This window comes from Octodon degus, unplaced genomic scaffold (assembly GCF_000260255.1).
Source record: "Octodon degus isolate 3935 unplaced genomic scaffold, OctDeg1.0 scaffold00255, whole genome shotgun sequence".
NCBI lineage: Eukaryota > Metazoa > Chordata > Mammalia > Rodentia > Octodontidae > Octodon > Octodon degus.
Window position 1 is genome coordinate 1,465,556 of NW_004524831.1, and position 11,784 is coordinate 1,477,339.

General features: G+C 38.2%; 1 protein-coding gene across 1 annotated transcript in view; it reads right to left on the reverse strand.

The window, feature by feature from the left end:
• Positions 1-3,736: 3,736 nt before the first annotated feature.
• Positions 3,737-11,784, reverse strand: part of LOC101572127 (zinc finger protein 14-like) — a 45,842-nt gene continuing 37,794 nt past the window's right edge. The window contains exons 2-4 of the mRNA XM_012512673.2: positions 8,873-8,999; positions 8,644-8,701; positions 3,737-6,646 (exon numbers count right to left, since the gene is read on the reverse strand). Coding sequence (XP_012368127.2) covers positions 4,822-6,646; positions 8,644-8,701; positions 8,873-8,999 — 2,010 coding nt within the window. The 3' untranslated portion in view covers positions 3,737-4,821. The remainder of the gene's footprint in view (positions 6,647-8,643; positions 8,702-8,872; positions 9,000-11,784) is intronic.

Genomic DNA, 11,784 nt, shown 5'->3' on the forward strand with positions numbered 1-11,784 from the left:
GCAGTCCACTGCTCCAGGGCAAGGTCTGTTCACTCCAGGACAGGACATTGGGGTGGGGAGGAGCTTGGTGGGGACCTGGATCTGTTCCCACGTGAATATGGAAATATGGAAACCAGCATGCAGTTCACAGGATGTCAGGGCTGAGTTTCCTCCACCACATGTGTATGTGTACACATACTTAACACAGAATATATGGACACATCAACTTCAAGATCACTTTCAGAGTCCTACTCCGAATCAATTTCCATTCTCCATTGAATCATCCTTAAAATTTATATCTTTGTGTCTCTGCTTCAGCACATTCTAGGATTCAGTATTTGAACTCTTAACGCAACTGATATCCCTACCACAGACACTATTTCACATCCACTCCTAAGGCTCATCGAAACAATTTGCTTTCAGTGGGTAAAGCCAGTGATAGAATTTTACTGTCCTCCCTCAGGGTCATATTAGCACCTGTGTCACGTCTCAGGTTTCAGGCATCTTGATCACTTTTATCTTGCACAAGGAATCACTGATAGTATGCTGGCTGGATCAAGGAAACAGGAGGTAGCATCCATCGTGGGTTTTTCAGGGCAGGCTCTTCTGCCACTCTAGGGTTCTATTACCCAGGAGACTGGTATTTCTAACATCAGTGGCAGGTAGGGATGCTTATTGGTAGTCTGCAGCAGTCCCTCCATGGAAAGATCTCAGACCTTTTATGATTTTTTAGGAAGACACTGCTGTCATCTGGAATTAATTCCTCTCCTTTCCCTTATGATTTTATGAATTTTTGTTGTACATTTCTTCATAAAAAATAAACAATTTACAGAGCTGGACGTGATGGCGCATGCCTGTGATCCCAGCACTTGGGAGGCTGAGATCAGAGGATTGTTGAAAGTTTGAGAGCAGCCTGGAGGCCACAAAGCTAAGTACAAGGCCAGCCAGAACTGCACAGCAAGACCCTATCTCAAAAAAGAAAATAAAGACAAAATAATCTCCCTATCAAAAATGGATCTTAACCAATTTGATTTAAAACTGTCTCATTGCTATTTATCTCTCAATAAAATTATGGGGAAAAATTGGGTCTTAGCCTGACATTGGGCCTTAGTGGACACTAAAGTTGATCACAGAACACCAGGTTACCCCAGGACCTGGGCTGCATATCTAGGGCTGGGTGTTATCTGACCACTGAGACCCATGTAGAACACGCATAATTATTATTAAATGAAAACAGGACATAAGTGATCCAGTGAAGGTCACGTGGGCCCATCGAGCTACATGAAGTTCTTGCATGCCCAATGCCTTCTACTCTTGCATAATCACCTTCTATTTCCCCACATGTACCTATGACATCATGACAGGTACCAAATGAGCTTTTAGAAGGAAAAAAAGCCAGTTTACAGATAGCTCTGTGTGTTAAGCTAGCACCACCTGCAATAAGGCGACTTAGCATGATAATCCCTGTCCAGCAGGGAAGAGAAATATTCAGTGGGCAAAAATTCAGCAGTGCATGGCTTATCACATCTTTTCTTGGGAGGAAAAATAAGATGTGATGTGTGACTCCATCCTGATTCCTGGGTTGCAGTCAATGGTCTGGTTGGGAATTCAGGAAATTAGAGGAACCTACCTGGAATATGGTGACAATGGTGTTTTATGGTGATATGGATAGATCTATCTTAATGAGGAAAGGATGGAAAAAAACTATATGTAAAACCTTATCTGTCAAAAAAAAAAAAAAAGGAGGGGGAGTGGGCTGGTGAGATGGCTCCGTAGAATAAGCACTTGCCTGGCAAGCACAAGGGCCTGAGTTCAATCCCTGGTACCGAAGACATTAACAATCAATAATATTAGAGGAACCATTTTATAAATTGTAGTCAACTGTTCTTTTAAGCCATCCCTATCATCCCTATCTTTGCCCGATAGGCTCATGAGCAGAGCGGCCATTTTGGCAGGGATGGAGGATATCCATGTTCTGCAACACGGATTCCCACTCACAAAGCCTGATCTGACTATAATCACCATTGAATGACCAATATGCCAGCAGCAGACAAACAACGACTCCTAAATAGGGCACCATTTGCTAAGATGACCAGTTCTTGGCCTGTTGGCAAATGGATTGTATTGGACAGCATCCATCAAGGAAAGGAGTATGCAGGGGCTACTTGTTCTGGATATAGATTTGTGTTTCTGCACGTAATGCTTCTGCCAAATCTACCATCCTCTGATGGCAAACTGTACTTGCGACTTTATGTTCTGCTCTTAGAAAGTAGTCTTAGTTCCAGAGGTGGAAAGGATTTTAGCAAGATGGAAGTGAAGACTTCCAATGGTCGTTTTGGTCTCCTTAGGATTTTGAGGGAACAATCTAACAAGGGTGTTATGCTATTGGAAGGGGTGATTGACCCAGATTGTCAAGGCAGAATTACATTATTATTCTTCAGTGGAGGAATGAAAAAGTGTACTTGGCATGCAGGAGATCCCAGAGTGCATGCTAATATTTCTGTGTGTTCTTATTGAAGTTATACAGCAACTATAACATTCTAATCCTGGCAGAATGTCCAAGTGTGCAGAAAGATCAGTACTATGGGTATAAGTCACCATACCAAAGAAAGTACCAAGACCTGCTGAGGTGCTTCCTCAATGCCAAGAAGTACAGAATGGATAGAACTCAGTTGTAAATACCAGCTATGACCTCATAATCAGCTACAGAAGTGAAGATTTTAATTGTAATAATTTTTAATATGCTTGCACTCTAGTATAAAATCAATAAACTGATTGCAATGTAAGTCTTGCTCAACCTGTTAAACTGTTCCAGTCATAAAAAGGAGTAAGCATGACCCAAAGAAAACGTCTTTCTATTATGGAGAAGGAATTAGTATATTTGCATTCGAATACAGGACAGTTATAACCATTAGGTATACTTATGAGCTCTTTTTTCTAGCTGGAAACCAGGGTTTCAAGAAATATGTCTGCTTTGAAATTGTCAGGGGGTGACTGTGATCCATAATTATGTCAAGTGAAGTACTACATGTCCAGCTCAATTTGCCCCCACAAATTTCTGGATGTGGAAGACCAAATCTAGGGAGGATTGTTGCCAGAATGTTATAAAAACAGTAACAAAAAGGGAAGGCTTGGTTTTGTTTCTAGAGAGGAGTTCCAGCATTTATGGTCACCTTGGAAATCATCTCCCGGCTTTCAGCACAGACTTTCCAGTTCAGATAATTCAGTCTTCTTGCAGAGACACAATTTGCTCTACTGACAGATTTGTATGGAACACTACAGTGGACTCTAAACTTTCAAGCACGTTTGTTTTGGAAAGTCAGTTTAAGACACACCTTTTGTACCTTTCTACATCTGATTCTGTGGTCAACCATTGCAAGTAAATCCTGTAAATTGTGACATATTTGTATGTTGAACAAAATCTGTTTTTCTAGCAGGTACCCACTTATACAACATTCATGTCACCACAAGTTGTGGTCCATCTTACATCATGATCAGATACAACGGTATGGTTTATTTTTTGGTACAGGCGGTAATGAAATTAGTACAAAATTAGAAGTCATGTCAGTATACACATGAAAAGCAAAATGGTAATATTAAGAAAAGCTTATGTAAATCATAATATTGACTGAATCATGAAAGCAAAACATGTCAAATTTAGACAGATGATATAATTATTTTGATACCGGTAGCTTTTTATCTTGTTCAAATAAGAAAAATAAAAACCTTTATTGTAAAAATAAAATTTTTGCTAATCTCCAAGTTGTGAAAACAAATGAACTTTTCAAAAACACGTTTACATGTCTCTAAATGTGTATACATATGTAACATCAAATTCCAAAAATTTGACTTTAACTTTACATAAAATATAAACTATGTACATAAAGAAAATCAAAATCAAAACTAGTCCAAAAACTCCATCCATTCAAAAAACAATGAATCAAAGGTATGTTTAGAAGGCTATAATTCCCAATAGCAAAAAAACAATGAAAATGACAGAGTAACCCCACTTGGAAGTGAGAAACACATTTCAATTCACCTAGTTTAATTAGAACATAGTATAGTGTTTAAACTCAATGGCTTCCAAAAAAACATATTACAGTAATGTTTTTATAATAAAGAAAACAGATCCACACTTTAGATATGTATATACAAGTGAGTGCCTAAAGAACACAGCAAAGAAACATTCTAGGCTATCTCCATCTGAGAGTATATTTTCTGGAAAATTTATGGAAGAATATGGACATCAAAAATTTCATTAATTTACACATGTGTTTACATGATGAAATTTCTGCAGTAAGCTGAACTATACAGATTTTCACGTGTGACTTCATGTAGTTGATTAAAACTAATCTTTGAATATTTTGCCCACATAGATTATGTACAAAGGTTTCCAAATCAGTATGAGATCGAGGCACATTAGAACTGAACAAAAAAAAATTTTCTAAGTATTTTACTAGTGTAGGATTACTCACCTGTGACTTCAAGACTTGGACGATATTTGTACATAGTAAACCTTCCCACGTTTCATACAAAAGGTTTCTCCCACTATGAGTTCTTTCAGGTCTTTTGTAACATTTCGTGTACTGAATCACTTCCCATACTGCTTGCACACAAAATTTTCTCCACAGCAGGAACTCTTTCATGTATTTGACAATAATTCTGTATAGCAAATTCTTTCCCATATTGGTTACATATATAGGATTTATCGCAGTATGAGATCCTTCATGGATTACACAAGTAGTCTGTGGGCTGCTTTTCCATATTGTTTACATACATAGTGTATCCTCATTGTGGCTTCTTTCATGCACTGTATAATAACTCAGTGTAGTGAACAATTTTCTACTTTTCATATACACATGGTTTATTGCCACTGTGATTTCTTTCATGTATTTTACAGTAACTCCGTGTAGTGAATGCTTTCCCACACTGCTTACATGCATAGGGTTTCTCCCCCGTGTGGCTCCTTTCATGTACTTTACAATAACTCAGATTACGGAATGCTTTTCCACATTTCTCACATGCATACGGTCTCTCCACACTGTGAGTTCGTTCATGTGTTTTACAAACACCCATGACAGTGAATGCTTTCCCACACTGCTTACATACATAAGGTTTCTCCCCAGTGTGGCCTTTTTCATGTATTTTACAATAACCAGGGGTGGTAAATGCCTTCCCACATTTCTCACACACATACGGTTTCTCCCCATTGTGACTCCTTTCATGTGTTTTACAAACACTCATGATAGTGAATGCTTTCCCGCACTGCTTACATACATAGGGTTTCTCCCCAGTGTGACTTTTTTTATGCATTTTACAATAACCCCGTGTGGTGAACGCTTTTCCACAATGCTCACATACATAAGGTTTCTCCCCAGTGTGACTTCTTTCATGTATTTTACAAACACCCAAGGCAGTGAATGCTTTCCCACATTGCTTACATGCATAGGGTTTCTCCCCAGTGTGGCTTCTTTCATGTATTTTACAATAACCCCGGGTGGTAAATCCTTTTCCACATTTCTCACATACATAAGGTTTCTCCCCAGTGTGACTTCTTTCATGTATTTTACAATGACTTGGAGTAGTGAATGCTTTCCCACATTGCTTGCATATGTACAATTTCTCACCTGTGTGGGTTCGTTTATGACTACAAAGCGCAGACTCATTAGCAAATACTTTTCCACACTGATTACATATAGAGGATTTCTCACCAGTGTGACTTCTTTCATGTATTTTACAAGCACTTCCAGTAGTGAATGCTTTTCCACATTGCTTGCATACGTACGCTTTCTCACCTGTGTGGGTCTGTCTATGTCTACAAAGTGTAGACTTAGCAGCAAATACTTTTCCACATTGTTTACATACATAGGGTTTCTCCCCAGTGTGTATTTTTTCATGTATTTTATAGTACATGTGTGTACTAAATGCTTTTCCACATTTCTCACATATATATGGTTTCTCACCAGTGTGGATTCTTTCATGTATTTTACAGTAACTCAGTGTAGTGAATGCTTTCCCACATTGTTGACATGGATAGAGTTTCTCCCCAGTGTGGCTTCTTTCATGTAGTTTACAATAATACTGTGTAGTGAATTCCTTCCCACATTGCTTACACATATAGGCTTTCTTACCTGTATGGGTTTGTTTATGTCTAAGAAATGCAGACTTAATTGCAAACTCTTTGTCACATTGCCTACATACATACAGTTCATTCCCAGTGTGAATTCTTCCATGGTTTTTAATACCACTGGGCGTGCTGGAGCCTTTCACTCTTTGCTTGTATACAAATGTCTCCACTCCAGGCTGAGTTCTTTCCTCAAGACTGTAATAGTTTTTCCCACATTGCTCATATTGATAGGGTTTCTCTCCAGGCTCTGTCCTTGCATGCTTCTGAAATGACTGGAAATCACTGAAGCTTTTTCCAGGCTCACTGCAATTATTTAGATTCTCATCAAATCCCACATACTCATGTGGCTTCAGTCCAGTGTGAGGTAACGTGCCTGTGTTTAACGATAAGTGTCCGATCAGGGGCTTTCTACACGCAAGGCGCTTAGTTGGTTTTAGAACAGCCTGTTGCATGTGCACAGTCTCCTCTGAAGCCCAAAGGAAGACTTCTTCATGTTGATCACAAACTTTGCTTTGACTGCATTTTGCTACCTTTTTATTTCTTTAATGAAAGGAACAAAAATATCAATCATAATAAAAAAGACCTTCAGATCAGTAATTTACCATAACATATTCTGGCTTGAGGCTGCCTAAGAAATTTTGAGAAGGAGCAGGCTGAATGCCCTGGAACACCTATTTCCCAAAGGATCTCACTCACTTGGGAATTTTAAATTGATAAATGTTAGCAAAACACGAGGCATAGTTTCATTTAGGTGAGTGATACATATGTGTACCTCACACTGATCATGTTTGACTCCTTGCAGCTTTCCATCCCCTTCTCTCTTCACCCTGGTCATCTTTTCTAACTCCAACAAATGAGCCTTTCTGTTCTCTACTCTTTCTCCATAATTTTGCTCCCTAATTTTATTTTGCCATCTTAAATAAAAGAAAAAAATCATGATAATTTACTTTCTCTGTCTGACTTAGAACATTTAGCCTTAGGAGACGGAGTCCCATCCACTTATTTTTAGTTCCTAAATGTATATTATTCTTCTTTATGGCTGAATTTATAGCATGCTTTTTGACTGCTGAGAATTAAAGAATCTTAATGATACACTGCTAGTCTCTTCACTTTTTCCTGCGAGAGACCTTCTCATTCATCACTCATTTGGTCAGGGTGAATGGCAGGTTGCCTCCTGCCGGCTCGGATTGCCAGCGCAGAGTGGTGGGAGGATAATAAGGCATCAGCGTGTCCAGCCTATCCCACATTCCCTTTATCCATGCATAATATGATGGGTATGAAGGCCGTTGCCAAATGGTTACGTACTGTGACTTCCGGAGCTTAGCTCCTGTGACTAGCCGTGCATACACTGCTCTGACCATGAGCATGTACGTATCACTAAGACACAATAATTATAATCCTCTCAACAGAGAATTGAGGAAGTATACCTAGATCAGATGCAAATTTCTAGTTTTAGTTCTTCAAACAATTTTCTATTAGTTATCAAAATGTTTGTTTACATTCCTATCAACAATTTATTTAATTTTTTTAATGTATTTAGTACAGGGTCTACAGGGTCTCACTACGTCGATCGGACTCGTGGTGATCCTCCTGTTTTCAGCCTCCCAAATGCTAGCATTAGCATTATGAGATGGAGTCCCATCTACTTATTTTTATTTCCTAAGTGTATATTATTCTTCTTTATGGCCGAATTTATATACTATTCCATCATAAAGAATAATATATTTATATTATAAATTTATAGCATATAAATTCAGCCATGATGCCCAGTCTCAGCTGCCATCTCAGCATGCCCTAAGGGTGGGTGGGGCCGGCATGGCATGCTGGGAATCAAACACTGGTCCTTGTCCCTGCCTAAGCAGGTGCTTTAGTCTACTGAACTATCTGGCCAGCACTCTATCAAATATTTATTAGCATGCCTTCTAAGAACTTTAAATTCCAATTCTTGAGGGTCTTTTCAAAATATCTATGATTACAACACTAGGATTCAGGGGCCAGGGAGATGGCTCAATGCAATAAGCATTTCCCTGGCAAGCACAAGGGCCAGGGTTCAATCCCTGGTTCTGCCAAAAACAAACAAACAAAAAAACTAGGATTAATTTTCATTTTGAATATTGTTTCCAGGTCATCAATTTGTCAGATAATATAGGTCTCACATTCACATGTATGTGTATATTTTCAAGATGGGCTCCTTTCCAAGTACAAAATTTGTTCTTTTACTATATGCCAATACTCAATTACTCAATTCATAAATGCAGTTTCATACTTTTTCACAATCTCAGTTATAATAAATTTTTATACTGATGTAAGAAATAGTGGTCCCTGCTATATAATATTTCTACTTAGTTCCTTGGATTAGAATATTTCTGTATTCAATTGTCGCATAATAAGAGTAACAGCTTGTATGCTCCTATGATGAATTTTTGTGAACTAATATAAATTTGAACACTGCCTCATTTGTATTATTTTTTGCCTGCCTTATTTCTGCTCACTGACCCACTCTTAGGGAATATCAATACTACTTATAAATACTTCACCTTAAGTTCCTTGAACAGTTTTTGTATTCTTCAATTTGCTGGGTGTCCCAAGTCCTTCCTAAATTATAACCACGGAAATATAAAAGTCACCATATCATTATATAGAAATGAGCAGATAGCAGTTCAATTCATAGTATAATGTATATGGGTCTGAAAGACTTTAAAATGTTCACCAATCAGCAAGTACCAGAGCTCTCTCGCTGCACACATGAGAAAATGCCATCCTTACCTACAGCAGTCATATTCATGAATGTTTCCCACATCACTTCTCTGTAGAGCTTCTTCTGGGATGGATTCAGTACAGCCCACTCCTCCAGGGTGAATTTTATAAGCACATCCTCCAGGGTCACTGCCTCCTAAATAATCACATACACATATTCTGACAGAAGGTTGAGACTCACACCCTGAGATCTCTGAACTCCTCTTGGAGAAGCTGAATTGAAGCAAATTCCTTCAAATATTAACTTTATGCCCGGATCACCGAGATTATACATGTATTTTCACACAGAAATTTTGATGATAGATTCCAACTCACTCTTACAGCAATGGCAGAATAGTAGAACTGGTGGCCCTGCAGGGTCACAGAAATTTTACTCATGCACTATTTCTAAAGTAGAGCTCCCAGAGGTTCCTGAAAATCACCGTCCACAAAACACAGGGGCAGATAGACCTCTAACATACACATCATTCATTATAGTGTTTTCACTAGTGTTTTCAAATCAAATTCTTCATATAATTAAGTCTTTCTAAGGGCTGGCCAGATAGCTCAGTGGATTAAAGCACCGCTTAGACAGACACAGGGGCCGAGGTTCGATCCCTGGCCTGTTGTGCTGGCTCTGCCCCAGGGCGCACTGAGGCAGAGACTGAAACTGGGCGTGGTGGGGCACACCTCTAATCCCAGCTCTTGAGAGGCTGGAAACAGGCAGATCACTATGAGTCCAACCTACACAGTGAGACCCTGTAGACTCTGTACTAAATACAAAAAACAAATTAAGTCTTTCTTTCTTGGATGATCTCTCTGGCTACATTTTAAAGTTTGAATCTGGTAATAATATGTAGTAAAATAATTATGCAACTATCAAATTTTATGCATAATGAAAATGTTAGAGCAAGTCTACAAAACATAAAAAGACAGGAAGGGTAGCATATTATTTTATAGATCAGTGACACCAAATGATCACTTTACACTCAGATATAAGAAATTCTGGGAAAAAAATAAAATTAAAAAAAAATTCTGGGAGCACTTAAAGGAAATCAATGAGGGGAAGGATGGAAATACATCGGACACATTAATATTGAAGATGTCACAAGGAAATTTGGTACTAATTACAAAGACCAAATTTCAGCCAAATGCAGTCATACATGCCTATAATCCTAGCCATTTGATGGCCAAGTCAGGGGTCCCTGGGAGCTGGAGGGCACTCGGGTATACAAAGTGAGCTCAAGGCCAGCTTGAAATATAGCAAGACCCTGCTTCATAAAAAAATTAAAAAATAAAATGAGAAACTTAAGTGTATGAAAACCATAGGAAAAAATGAGAATAAAATATTTGCTGTTTACATAACTCAAAAGATTTCATATATATAGTAAAGATCAATGAACACAGATCTAACACATAACTACAAAATATCTGACTCAAGAAAAACACTACATATAAAACAAAGTCCATTATGAAACATCTGAGAGATGTAAATGAAAACAATGCTGACTCCAGAAAATCAATCAATAAGGAATGCTGGAGACGATGGGGGAAAGGGAACACTCATGGGAGCTTAGACTGAAGCAACTATTGTGTAAATCAGGGTAGAGTTTCTTCAAAGAACTCAAGAGTACAAGTTTTATTTGAGCTATTCCCATTCTTGGTATTTTCCCTAAAGAATTAAAAGCATCATATCAAGCAATTAATACACAGTCATATTTTTAGTGGCAGTTTCTAATAGGCAAATTTTCAAAATAACCCAAATGCCTACCCCCCAAAAAATGTATATGCCATTAAGTATAAACTGGAGGCATTTACTGCTAAAAGAATGCCTCTTCAGACCACACTCTTAAGTGAAATAAATCAAACACAAAGGTGTAAGTTTTGCATGTCTTGCTGGTGTGAAAAAGCTGACAGTGTGAATCAGAACCAAACTGTACAAGAGATATGAAATGGGGAGAAATTGTTCACGAGGAAAGGGGAACTAGGGAGTGGGGAGGGGGAAAGGAAGGAAAGGAACAGAAAAAAAGGAAAAAAGAGAGGGGATGAATGGGAGAAAAATAGCAAATCAAGCAATTTGAGGTACAGGTACAAATTCCCTGTGACAAATGTGATCATGTATATGTTTAAATGGCATCAATAAACTTCATAGAGTAAAATGAATACAAGGTCCAAATCATTTTTATTTTTTAAAAAATTATTTATTTATTTGGTACAGGGTCTTGCTACAGCTTCAGTGGTTGGTACGGTGCCAGGGCCAGCATGGCATGCAGTACTGGGGATCAAACCCAAGTCCTTGCACTTTGCAAGCAGGCACTTAGACCACCGAGCTATCTCCCCAACCCCAGGGTCCAAATCTTATTTGAAAAAATAACCAAAGAAACTGAGATGTGGAAGAACATAATTCAAACTGATGCACAAATTAATAACTAACTGATACACTTCATACTCATCTCCTTTACTGAGGACTTCACCAAAATTGACAGACCAGACTGCTTTCTATGTCCAGAGAACACCTTGTACTGTTATTCATGGAGATTAATGTAATGCTTGTCAAATAAACTTGGGAAATCTTGAATCTCTTCACTGATGGAATGATGAGAGAATACTTTTCTTTTGTCCACATGTTACAATTTGTGAAAAAAAGCCTTCCAAAGTATTTCCCTGGGAATTCCTATAACACTGCACATTCCAAGAATGGAAAATAACAACATTATTCCTGGAAAAATCACATATGGTAAACTTAGCAAAGGTTGCCAATCGAAGACAGTTGTTGATAATAATAAAACTAAGGTTTGAGTCAGGAAGTGCATTTGTCAACTGAACACTTCAATCTATCACCTAGGTCCCAAAGATGAAATATTCTCAATACAAGTAGGACATTTATACATTCATCATCATTAAATCTCACTAGTTTTGAGGATAAATTACTCAGATAAAAA